Genomic DNA, 12,728 nt, shown 5'->3' with positions numbered 1-12,728 from the left:
CAACACTGTGCTCAAACAGTGTGGGGGACTCCTTAGGAGGACATGATGGGTCTAGGGAAGGAGTCAGTGATGACATTGAGACGAGGGAAGAGGACGCGTTGGCAGCTGCTTTGCCAGTACCCTGAGCCTGGGTGAGGGAGAATGAGGAGGGCTTGGTCATCCACTCTACCAAGTCTTTGGCATGATGCGGCTCAACATGTCCAGCTGCCGAAAATAAGGACAAGCGTGTCCCATGGCCACATGCTGATGAGGATGCACCGCGTCCACGACAAGCACTGTTGTCTCTAGACACAGAGCCTGCTTGCCCTCTTTTATTGGCTCGTGACTGTCTGCCTCTCCTTGTTGGCGTTCCAGACATAGTAATGGCCTGCAGGGAGATGGGAAAACCAGCAATTGGGTAGCTTTAGGTGCACACTGAGCAGATAACACAGTACACCAACTGTAATTACTGCAGCTGCCTGCCTGTGTTACAGAAACAGAACAACACCAGAAATAAGGGGTAGCTTCAGGTGTATACTATGCAGGAGGCACACACCACCCACTTTAACTGCTGCAGATGACTGTATTACAGAAACAGAACAACACCAGCAATAAGGGGTAACTTCAGGTGTATACTGTGCAGGAGAACACCAAGCTCAACCCTACCAAAGAATTACAAAATATGCAATGCATCACAAATAGGGATGAGCCGAACACCCCCCGGTTCGGATCGCACCAGAACTTTCGAACGGACCCCAAATTCGAACGAACTTTAGAACCCCATTTACGTCTATGGGACTCGAACGTTCGAAATTAAAAATGCTAATTTTAACGGCTAATATGCAAGATACTGTCCTAAAAAGGGTTTGGGGACCTGGCTCTTGCCCCAGGGGACATGGGTCAATGCCTAAAATGTTTTTAAAAATGTCAGTTTTGGCAGGAGCACTGATTTTAATGATGATTAAAGTGAAAAAAAAGTGAAATATTCCTTTAAATATGGTGCCTGGGGGGTGTCTGTAGTATGCCTGTGAAGTGCCACGTGTTTCCCGTGTTTAGAACAGTCCCTGCACAAAATGACATTAAACAGAAATATCATTGAAAACTGCTTGCGGTTTTAATGTTATATCTGGTTCCTGCAATATGGTTGAAAACCATTGAGAAAAATGGCATGGATAGCCCTCCCTGCCCATTACCAGCCCCTTTGGGTCTTGTACGCATATCAAGGGGAACCCTGTACCCATATTAAAAAAAGGAAATGCGTGTGGCCCCCAGGCCCTATATACTCAGAACAGCAGTATACAGGCGGTGCAAACAAGACAGGGACTGTGTAGGTTTGTTGTGTTAAGTTGAATCTGTTTGTAATTTTCAACTGGTACATTTTTAAAGTGTAGCTCCAGTCAAAAAAACTATTTTTAAGCTTTTTGGAAAACATAGGGAAGGGTTATCACCCCTTATATAATTTGTTTTGTCGTCCATCTTTTTTAGTCTCACTTGCTGTTGTCTCCTTCCGTTTGCAAGTAGGAGATGTTTGTAAGTTGGATGTTTGAAAGTAGGGGCCTGCCCTATATGCTCTGCAGAAATGGCGGAACAAGGTGTTGGTTTTGCCACAACATTGTAAGCCCTCAAAGTGACTCTTGGTGGGCGCTGGAGCGCCCTGCTGTGAACGATTATATCAAGAATTGTAATTACATGCCATTGTTGAACAGTGGTAGAAAAATTGACCTTTGGTTGTGGTGCTGGTGCCACAACACTATAAGTCCTCACAGTTACTCTGGGTGGGCACAGGAACGGGCCCTCCTGTGAAATATTATATCAAGAATTGTAATTAAACGCCCCTGTTAAACAGGGGCAGAAAAATTGGGCCTTAGGCACTGGTGCTGGTGCCACCACACTGCAACCTCTCCCATATACTCTAGTTTTATTGCAGGAATTAGCCCTGCTGCAAAGCATTGCATCAAAAATTGTACTTAAACGCCCCTGTTAAACAGGGGCAGAAAAATTGGGCTAATGGCATCACCCAGAACCAGAAATGTTCTTACAACATATCAGCGGAGGAAGAGGATAGACAATCAACATAACAGGACAGTCACTCAGCATCAGCATAGGCAGTCTTGAAGGGATGTGATATTTCAAAAAAAATTATTCGGTTACATCAGCTTCAGGTGCTTGGTAGCTGTGGGTGATCCAAGACTGATTCATCTTGATGAAGGTCAGTCGATCAACTGATTCGCTGGACAGGTGCACCCTGTGATCGATAACAAAGCCACCAGCAGCACTGAAGGTTCCTTTCCGAAAGAACGCTGGATGCAGGACAGGCCAGTAGCTCAATTGCATACTGTGCAAGCTCTGGCCAGTGATCCATCCTCAAGACCCAGTAAGCCAGAGGATTTTCGGTGGGAAAGGTGTCCAAGTCTGACCTTGCCCCTAGGTATTCCTGCACCATGTAAATCAGACGCTGGCGATGGTTGCTGGAACCGATCATACCTTGGGGCTGCGGACTAAAAAATTGTCTAAAAGCATCAGTCAGACGGCCACCTTCTCCACCGCTCCTTCTGACCGATGCCTCAGCAACGCGTTGTCCAGGACCAGGAGTTTGTAACCTCCTAGTCTCTGGGAACGCGTTGCACAGACCTTTCTGCAAGGCCTCCCGGAGATGTCTCATCCTCTGCTCCCTCTGCGATGGCAAGATAAGGTAGGCAACCTTACCCTTGTACCGTGGATCAAGGAGAGTGGCCAGCCAGTAATGGTCCCTCTCCTTGATCCGAAGAATACGAGGATTCTTCTGCAGGCTTTGCAGGATCAGGGAGGCCATGCAGCGTAGGTTAGCTGAGGCATTCGGTCCGGAGTCCTCTGGGTCACTAAGGGAAACAAGATCCGCAGCTACCTCCTCCCAGCCACGTACAAGTCCACGTGTTTCTTGGGACTGTAAATCATCCCTACAAGACTGCTGCTGATGCTGAGTGCCAGCCTCCACCTCCATGCTGACACAATCATCCTCCTCCTCCTCTTCCTCCTCCTCATCCCCTTCCTGTGTGATGGGTGGCACAGCAGGAACACTGTCTGGATAAAGGGGGCCTTGAGAGGCAAGGAAGTTCTCCTCTTCCTGCCTCTGTTCTGCCTCAAGTGCCCTGTCCATTATTCCACGCAGCGTATGCTCCAAGTGGTGGACAAGAGGTACAGTGTCACTGATGCATGCACTGTCACTGCTCACCATCCTTGTGGCCTCCTCAAACGGTGACAGGACAGTGCATGCATCCCTGATCATGCCCCACTGGCGTGGTGAGAAAAAACCGAGCTCCCTGACCCTGTCCTGGTTCCTTAGTCACACAGGTACTCATTGATGGCCCTCTGCTGCGTGTGCAGCCGCTGCAGCATGGCCAACGTTGAGTTCCACCTGGTGGGCATGTCACATATAAGGCGGTTCTTGGGCAGGTTCAACTCCTTTTGGAGCTCAGCCAGCCGAGCACAGGCATTAAATGATCGGCGGAAATGCACACAGACTTTCCTGGCCTGCTTCAGTACATAATGTAAGCCGGGGTACCTGCCCAAGAACCGCTGCACCACCAGGTTAAGGACGTGAGCTACACAGGGCACATGGGTTAGTTGTCCCTGTCGGAGGGCGGAGAGGAGGTTGGTGCCATTGTCACAAACCACCATTCCTGGCTTAAGCTGGCGTGGCGTCAACCACCTCTGCAGAGCTGACAAAACATCCGCCCCAGTGTGGCTCCTGTCCCCCAAACAAACCAGCGCAAGCACGGCATGGCATCGTTTTGCCTGCGTACTTGCGTAGCCCCTGGAACACCTACGGAGCACCGCTGGTTCTGAGAACAGAGCACCGGAAGAGGCCATGGAGGAAGAAGAAGAGGAGGGGGTGGAGGAGAGAGGTGTGTCACAACCAATAGTAGCATTTTGGAGGCGTGGTGGCGGAACAACCTCCAACACTACTGCACCTTGTCCTGCATCATTCCCAGCTGCCAGAAGAGTGACCCAATGGGCCCGTGAAAGACAGGTAACGTCCCTGTCCATGCCTGCTGGACCATGAGTCGGTAATATGCACCTTACCGCTGACCGCCCTGTCCAGTGAGGCAAGGACATTGCCTTCCACATGCCGGTAGAGAGCCGGAATCGCCTTCCGTGAGAAAAAGTGGCGTTTGGGGACCTGCCACTGAGGAACCGCACATTGTACAAACTCACGGAAGGGGGCCGAGTCTACCAACTGAAAAGGCAGCAGTTGAAGTGCTAGCAATTTAGCCAAGCTAGCATTCAACCGCTGGGCATGTGGATGGCTGGGAGTGAACTTCTTTCGCCGGTCCAGCAGCTGGGGCAGGGACATTTGCCTGCTATAATCGGACGTGGGTGTACCGCTAGCAGAGTTCCCATAAGCACTTGGCTGTGACACACCTAATTCTACACCTTCATTCCTCTCAGAGCAGGTTTCAGAGAGGACTGAAGGTCTAGTGGGGTTGGAGATGCTAGCTGATGAGGAGCAAGGAGAGGTCCGCTTTGTTCTTTGGTGTGGGTCTTTGAGGTACGCTTGCCAACGAGCTGCATGGCAGGTCAACATATGTCTGGTCAAGCATGTGGTGCCCAAGCGGCTGATGTTTTGGCCACGCGAGATACGCTTGAGACATATGTTGCAAATAGCAGCGGTGCGATCTGATGCACTCGTCTCAAAAAAGGCCCACACCAAAGAACTTTTAGAATAACGCGCAGAGGCAGCGCCCTGCACAGGCGGAGCTCTGCGGTGTGATTCAGTGGGTGTGCTGCCCCTAAGCTGGCCCCCGAAGGGCATCCTGCCTCGTTGGACATGTGCCTCCTCCTCCTCCTCTCTCCTACCAGGCACCCACGTGGAGTCAGTGCCCTCATCATCCCCTCCCTCTTCATCGCTGTAGCAAACCTGGCAGTATGCTGCAGCTTGTGGAACATGTGGACTGCCAGATTGCTGACCTTCTTGAGCATCCCCTCTCTCTGCGCTCACGCTACTGCCTTCCTCTAGCTGAGTGTCATCATCAGAGCCCACAAAACACTGGGCATCCTCCTGGAGCATGTACCCAACACTGTGCTCAAAGAGTTCAGGAGACTCCTCAGGAGGACGTGGTGGGTCTAGGGAAGGAGTCACTGATGATGACATTGAGAGGAGGGAAGACGATGCGTTGGCAGCTGCTTTGCTAGTACCCTGAGACTGGGTGAGAGAGGATGAAGAGGGCTTGGTCATCCACTCTACCAAGTCGTTGGCATGTTGCGGTTCAACATGTCCAGCTGCCGAAAAGAAGGACAAGCGTGTCCCATGGCCACGTGCTGATGACAATGCACCGCGTCCACGACCAGCACTGTTGTCTCTAGACACAGAGCCTGCTTGCCCTCTTTTATCGGCTCGCGCCTGTCTGCCTCTCCTTGCTGGCCTTCCAGACATGGTAATGGCCTGAAGGGAGTTGGGTAAAACAGCAGTGTAATGGAGTCACACAACACCCACTAAGCCCTGCAGATGGCTCTATTAGAGAACAGCAATAAACGGTAGATACAGGTGTATATTGTGCTGGAGTCACACAACACCCACTAACTCCTGCAGATGCCTTGACATTTGTAAGGACTTAAGCCCCCCTAGATGCGTATCCGTAACCTCCCACCCATGACAGACACCCGCCTCCAAAACCTGATCCCCACCTTTAATAAACCACGGACAAGGTATGGAGTAAGGCTCGGTTCACACAGGGGGCGATGCAAGGCGACACGACTTGCCGCGCCGCGACCTCAGTGGCGACTTGCAAATGACTTCTGTATAGAAGTCAATGCAAGTCGCCCGAGGTCGCCCAAAAGTAGTACAGGAACCTTTTTTCTAAGTCGGAGCGAACCGAGTCGCTCCTCTTAGAACGGTTCCGTAGTACAGAACGGGGGCGACTTGTCAGGTCGCGGCACGGCAAGTCGTGTCGCCTCGCGTCGCCCCCTGTGTGAACCGAGCCTAAATGGCCAACTGGCCTTAATTTATTAACAAAAATAGATATAGTTTAATAAAATACCATAAATAACTTTCAAAAATGTAAACATTCCCAGCCTTTAAACGGGTCATGGGTACCAGCATAACAACACACTGGTCACTGCGAACGAATTCCCACTTTTGACCTCTTGACCTCCAGACGGTATCCCCTGTCTCGGAGGCTATACCCAAACCTTCGCAGTGACCTACCCCTTTTAACCCTTCCAGGTTAACAACTCTTAACCCGAAAGTACATTAACCACCCCCATCCCATGGATGGGTACAACAGTCTTTTCTACCTGGAAAAACCTCCCCTTTCCTACCCAAAAATCCCCAAGCGCCGCCACAGCCTGAAAGGGGTAAAACCTTACCCTTGCAGGCACCTCCACACACGCAGCCCTCGCTGGATACCCTCCTGGAGACCCAATGCCCACAGATCCGTCCCCACCTCATTTAAATGCACACCATCACTCCTCAAATAACGCCAGGTGTCCATTTCCAGCTCCCTGTGCCTAACGGCAAGGCCCCCGTTTCTAATGAAGAATCTGCTGACCTCCTTGTTCACCTTCACCCTTGCCCGATCCACCTTCTTATCGGACAAAGCCCACCGCCATGACATCCTGCCCACCATGTCGGACCAGACCAGCACCATGTTAGGATATGCAGATTTCAAACGCAAGAAATCGCATTTGATGTCCCTGATGAGATCTCTCATGGACCTGACCCCCATGTCATTTCCCCCCACATGCAAGAGCAACACATCTGGAGGCCTGTCTAGGCGAGAAAACCTGTGAACTTCGCCCAGGACTCTGTTCCATCTCATGCCAGGGACACCGATCCAGCGAACCTGTGCTTCCTGCCTGGGTATGCAAAGTTGTCTGCCGTTCGGCCGAATGTCGGCTCTCTTCGCACCCCAAAAAACATAGGAATGGCCCAGGATCCACACCAGGCCCACACCATAACCTGTAGATAAAAATTGGATTAACATACCACAACCACACGACAAACACCCCACCTCCCCCCAAAAAAAAGGTGTACCACTACCTGCATTACGCCACCCATTGCGGACGGACATACAACTTAAACCTGTCTGAATCCCACCGCCCGATTCTCCTCACAGCCTCGTCACTCAAACCCGCCCTGAATGCCTCCGTAGCCGCCCCAATCCTAAAGGAGTGAGAGGAAAAATTCCTCGGGTCGAAACCCGCCTCCGCCACGCATTTTTTAAAAACAGCGATAAACTGAAATTTGGAAAGATAAGAGCCATCCGAGTGCAACAAAAAAGGGCCTGCGCCCTGAGGTCGCATGTGCCAAAACCTTTCCACCGCCCCGACCGGACAGATATCGGAGTCTCCTATCCTTAACACCTCCACCCGCAGCCCCCGACCCATCTGATCAGTCTTTGACCGCCGTACCCGGATACCAACCGAGTCACGGTCGATCTCAACGTCGTCCCTGGCCAACCCCCCAGCCACCCGTTTCGACGGGCTGACCAGCTCACTGATCCGAAACGCCCCAAAGAAGGCCAGAGTGAATGCCACCCGGAACAGCGCCAGTTCGTAATCCGAACTGCAAACCTTCCCCACCGCCCGGCACAAACCGCGAAGGAGGTCAAAAGAGACCGGACGCCTCCCGTCCCTCTGCTTGTGCGCCCGACGGTATCCCTTAATGGCCTGTCTCACCCAGAATTCCTTGGTATGATCCCGCTGCCCTTGCCATTTAAACAGAAACGCTAGCCCAGCCAGTTTGCGGTCAATTGAAGCTGCCGAAACCCCTTTTTCCATAGCCCCACTAAGAAAATAGAACACCGCCTGAGCCATGCCCGCAGCGCCCGGGGCCATGCCGATCGCTTCCAGGCAAGCCGACCAGTCCTGCCAAACCCTCGAGTAGGTGCCCCACGTAGCCTTACTCACAGATTGCCTGATCCAATGAGCCGCTATTCCAGCGCTATGGCCCACAGGCCCTCGGTGCCAGTCCCCGAAATCTGTCCCACTGAAAACGAGGCAGAGCGTCAGCAACCGTGTTGTCCACCCCCGGTAAATGAACAGCATACAGGAAAGAATTAACCTGCAAACACCGTAGCACTAGATGCCGCAACAGCTTGACAACTGGCCCAGAGGCCGCCGTCAGCCGATTAACCACCTGCACCACACCCAGGTTGTCGCAGTTAAACCTCACCTTCATGTTACGGAATGACTCCCCCCAAATCTCAACAGCCACCACAATGGGAAACAGCTCCAAAAGAACCAGGTTCTTCAGCAGTCCAGCCTCCGCCCACTCCGATGGCCAGCGAGCCGCACACCATTGACCCTTGAAAAAGGCCCCGAACCCCGTGGACCCCGCCGCATCCGTGAAGAGTTCCAGATCACAGTTACTGATGGGCCCAGACATCCAAAGGGCCCGACCGTTAAAGGACTCCAAGAACCCCTGCCACACCCTCAGGTCCTCCTGGAGGTCCCGACTGAGCGTCACAAAATGGGTCGGGACACAAATGCCCGCCGTAGCGGCCGCCAGCCGGTGGCAAAACACACGCCCCATCGGCATGATCCGGCAGGCGAAGTTCAGCTTCCCTAGCAACGATTGCAACCGACGTAGTTGCAACTTCCGCAATCCTACCGTCCCGCGTATTTCCACCTGAAGCCCCGTTAGCTTGTCCAGCGGCAACCTGCACTCCATCTTCTCAGAATCGATTACGATCCCTAAGAACGTGATACAATCCGTAGGGAGTTGGGTAAAACAGCAGTTGGGTAGTGTATATTGTGCTGGAGGCACAAAAAACCCACTAACTCCTGCAGATGCCTTTTTTATAGAACACCAGAGATAAAGGGGTATATACAGATGTATACTGTGCTGTGCTGGAGGCACACACAACTTCCAATAACTCCTGCAGATGGCAAGTGGGCTCAAATAGAGAAGAGCTATGTAGGTGGATATAGCGGTGTGTACTGGGTACAGAGCACGCAGACAGCACGCACAAGCTCCTAACACTACTGACTGCAAGCTCTATTATAAAAGATAGATCACTAGCTATATAGGTGAGGTGAATATAGCGGTGTATACTGCGGTCAGGGCACACAGACAACAACCACTACACAACAGCAAGATCGAAAATCGGCCGAAAACGATCGGTGTGTACTGTGTTGAAGGTACACAGAACACCCACTAACTTCTTCAGACGCCAACACACTACACTAGGCCGCCGCGCTGGCGGCCTTATATAGTGTGGGGCGTGTACTACACAGCCTGAGATATGATTGGCCACAGGCATCCTGCCTGTGGCCAATCATGGCTCTCCTCGCTGCTGGCGCTGTGATTGGCCAAGCATGCGGGGTCACAGTGCATGCTTGGCCAATCATGGCCGCAGTGCATTGTGGGCCGTGAGCGCCACATGAATTTGGCGCGAACGGCCCATAACGTTAGGAATTCGCCGAACGGGCGAACAGCCGATGTTCGAGTCGAACGTATGTTCCACTCGAACACGAAGCTCATCCCTAATCACAAAGCAATGTGCATGCGTTAACCGATGTGTTTTGGTGTGAATGAGTCCTTAAAGCATATCTTCTCCCCCCACAGGATTTGGTCATTTTTGTAAATTCTGGGATCTGTGAATAGAGAGACTCCAGTCCCTTCTGCCACCATTGCAGATCTCAATAGAGCACAAGTATGATGACATTACCACACTTGTAATGCATCAATGGTTTCTCCAGCTGCGTAACTGAAGGTCCATACCTGTGGCTGTAGGAATAGTCTGCAGGAGCCAGAGCATTTTACCTGGAATCCACTTTTCATGGTTGCAGTGCTTTGCGGATTCCAAGGCAAAAAGTGAATGTACTTTTTTTTTAGCATCTTTATGCTACTGACGTCCAATGTGTATAATTGATTGTTTCTTTATTTCTAGGTTCCAATAAAACTGTGGATAGAAGTTTTGTGCTGGAGCTGCCGAAAAAGTTTGTGAAGGACTCTGAGAGCGCATACATTTCTGTGACGGGTGGGTCTATGAAAAATACATAAACTGTCATTCATGACCTCCTTCTGAAAATGCCGGGTGCCTGGCTACCATGTGACGTCAATACATCCTGAACCCCACAGACCTGTATCAAGGAGTGGTGCCTTTACTCTGACTTGTTGAATGCTTGTTCTGAGTTGGGATGAACTGCCCTGGATTCGGTTCAAGCAGGGTTAGGTAAACTTCAAAGAGGTTGGGTTTCTGAACCACAGAATGCACCACCTGGAACCATACCAGGCCATGTTGATGGGGACAAGGGCCTCTTCCCCACAACCTAGGCTGGTGGTAGTGGGGGTCTGCAAGTGGGGTGGCTTATTGGAGTCTGGAAGATCCCTTGCCAACCACCTAACTAGGAATGTACATCATGATTTTGACATTAAATACCATTGTTATGGCAGCAGCTAGATGCCATAACCCCGGTATTGTTTTATTCCTTTGGCGGCCGGCTTTCAGATAAAAGTGGTCCCAGCAGCGGATTCACCGTGTGATCACTCTTATAGGCAGCGGGAAATGTGCCCCCCTCCTGCCGTTTTCTGGTCGTTTCAGAGCTTACCAGAGCTGTCGGTAAACCAGGAACCAATCCGGATTGGCCAATGGCTAGGTAGGAACTCCAGTGAGGACAAGATAGCCCCCACTCGTCTCTATGCCCTTGGAGGACCAGAGTGATGCCTGACGTCACTTCCTGTTCTCAGGCAGACAGAAAGTATTTTTTTTCAAAGGCAAAATTTATTTTTATTCTTTTGCTTTGAAAGGTAAATGAGAAATGTTGTGTCTTTTTGACCCCAGATCGCTCAATAAAGAGGAACTGTCATGCATATTTATATTACAAGGGATGTTTACATTCCTTGTAATAGGAGTAAAAATGATGAAAAAATAAATAAATAATTAAAGGGACATTGTAAAAATAAAAAGTAAAATAAGAAAAAAATAATAATTTTAAAGCGCCCCATTCCTCTGAGCTCGCACGCAGAAGCGAAACCATACATAAGTTGCTCCCGCATATATAATAATTTTAGCACTAGATCTCCTCTGTAACTCTAAACAGGTAACCTGTAACAAAAAATTTTAAGCAACCCCTATGGAGATTTTTATTACTGTAGTTTGTCGCTATTCCACCAGCGTGCACAATTTTACAGTGTGACATGTTCAGTATCAATTTACTCAGTGTAGTGTCATCTTTCACATTCTACAAAAAAAAAATTTATGGATTACAAAAATCAAAACATTAAAGTGTATTTTTTTCCAATTTTTTTCTTGCTGTTTGAAATGCCGCTGCACAAATATGGTGCGATATAATATATTGCAAACACAATTTTATTCTGGAGCGTCTCTGCTAAAATTATATCGTGAATGAGTAAAGGGTACATAGTGAATGAGTATAGGGTACATAGTCTTGATATAATAGAGAGGGATTAGAACCCCTTTCAGGTTTTTATAGCTGCCTGTTTACCTCATTAGGGGGATTCACCCTCTCTATTTGTCCTGGTGACTGGTGTTGTCACCAACAGTGGAAGCAAAAGAAAATCTCAAATTTTGGGTTGTCACCAGAACAGGAATAGAGGGGAAATCTTCCAATAGGAACATTAGTTCTGGTGATAAAAAGAGATTCCCTCATTTTGGAGGGATCTCCTCTCATTTCCTGTTTTGGCTAAGCGACAGGAAGTGAAGGGAAATCTCCTCAATTGGTCACAGATGGCAATAAAAATGAACAAGAGTTATAACCCTCCCTTAAGTGTGGTACACACTGTAATAAAATCAGGCAAACGTTCATCCGATTTTTCTCGTTGTTTCAAAGAAAGTCGGAACCAAGAAGGAAATAATGTATGAATATTCTCATATGACAAAGGCTCTTTTTTTGTTTATTGTTTCTGATCAGGCGCAGTCTTTCATTTCTGATTTTTCTCATATGAAAATATATTTCCTAATGAAGCACCATCTAGTGGCCATAATGCAGTATTTTCCTGATTGAGGTATTTCAGGAATATTAAGGAAAATTGTTGCCCATACTTACCGTAATTTTCCTTTCCTGTATCCTCCCCATGTCAGTCTACTACGGGTCAGCTCCGCCCCCTCCAGGACCACCTTTTTTCTAGCCCATAAAGGGCTAGTGTTCAAAAAATACCCGCCTTGCGACGGTTAAACTGGGTGGGAATCCTCCGGCTGACATGGGGAGGATCCAGGAAAGGAAAATTACTGTAAGTATGGGCAACAATTTTCCTTATTCCTGGACCTCCCCGTGTCAGCCTACTATGGGATGTAGCAAGCTTTCCAAAAGGGGAGGGAAGACAAAAAATAAGCCAAACCCTCAATGCCACTCAAATGCCATAATAACCATAGAGCCAAATGTCTCCTCAGGTGGGCAAGCCAATTAAGCCTGTAATGCCTAACAAAAGGTGTTGGGCATGCTCCAGTTTGCTGCTCTGCAAACTACCTCAGGGGGCGACCTTTGCGGATGCTGCCCAGGATGCTGCCATACCCTTCATCGAATGTGCTTTGATCTCTGAAGGAGGAGGAAGGCACAGAGTTTTGTATGCAATATGGTCTTTGACAAATCTGTAAGAAAAAAAACTCTGGATGTTGCCTGTATACCCTTTTAGGCCCCATTAGGAAAAAAAAAACTACAGCTGATCTGCTTTTAGACCATTTCAGGTAGGCTGAAACCGCAGAGCCCAGGTCTAACCTACTCCACTCATCATCAGCTGTATCAGTCGGAAAGGCTGGGAGAATGACCTCCCAGTTCATATGAAATCATATGGCAACCTTAGGTAG

The 12,728-nt window shown here is 49.5% G+C and overlaps 1 protein-coding gene across 1 annotated transcript in view; it reads left to right on the top strand.

Moving 5' to 3' along the window:
- Nucleotides 1–12,728, top strand: part of LOC143929793 (alpha-2-macroglobulin-like protein 1) — a 198,952-nt gene that overhangs the window by 114,502 nt on the left and 71,722 nt on the right. The window contains exon 17 of the mRNA XM_077453770.1: nt 9,852–9,941. Within this exon, the coding sequence (XP_077309896.1) occupies nt 9,852–9,941 (90 nt within the window). The remainder of the gene's footprint in view (nt 1–9,851; nt 9,942–12,728) is intronic.

Source organism: Lithobates pipiens, unplaced genomic scaffold (assembly GCF_037356315.1).
Source record: "Lithobates pipiens isolate NorthernLeopardFrog02 unplaced genomic scaffold, aLitPip1_a1.2 Scaffold_25, whole genome shotgun sequence".
In the NCBI taxonomy this organism is placed as follows: Eukaryota; Metazoa; Chordata; class Amphibia; order Anura; family Ranidae; genus Lithobates; species Lithobates pipiens.
This window is presented reverse-complemented; position numbering and strand designations above follow the sequence as displayed.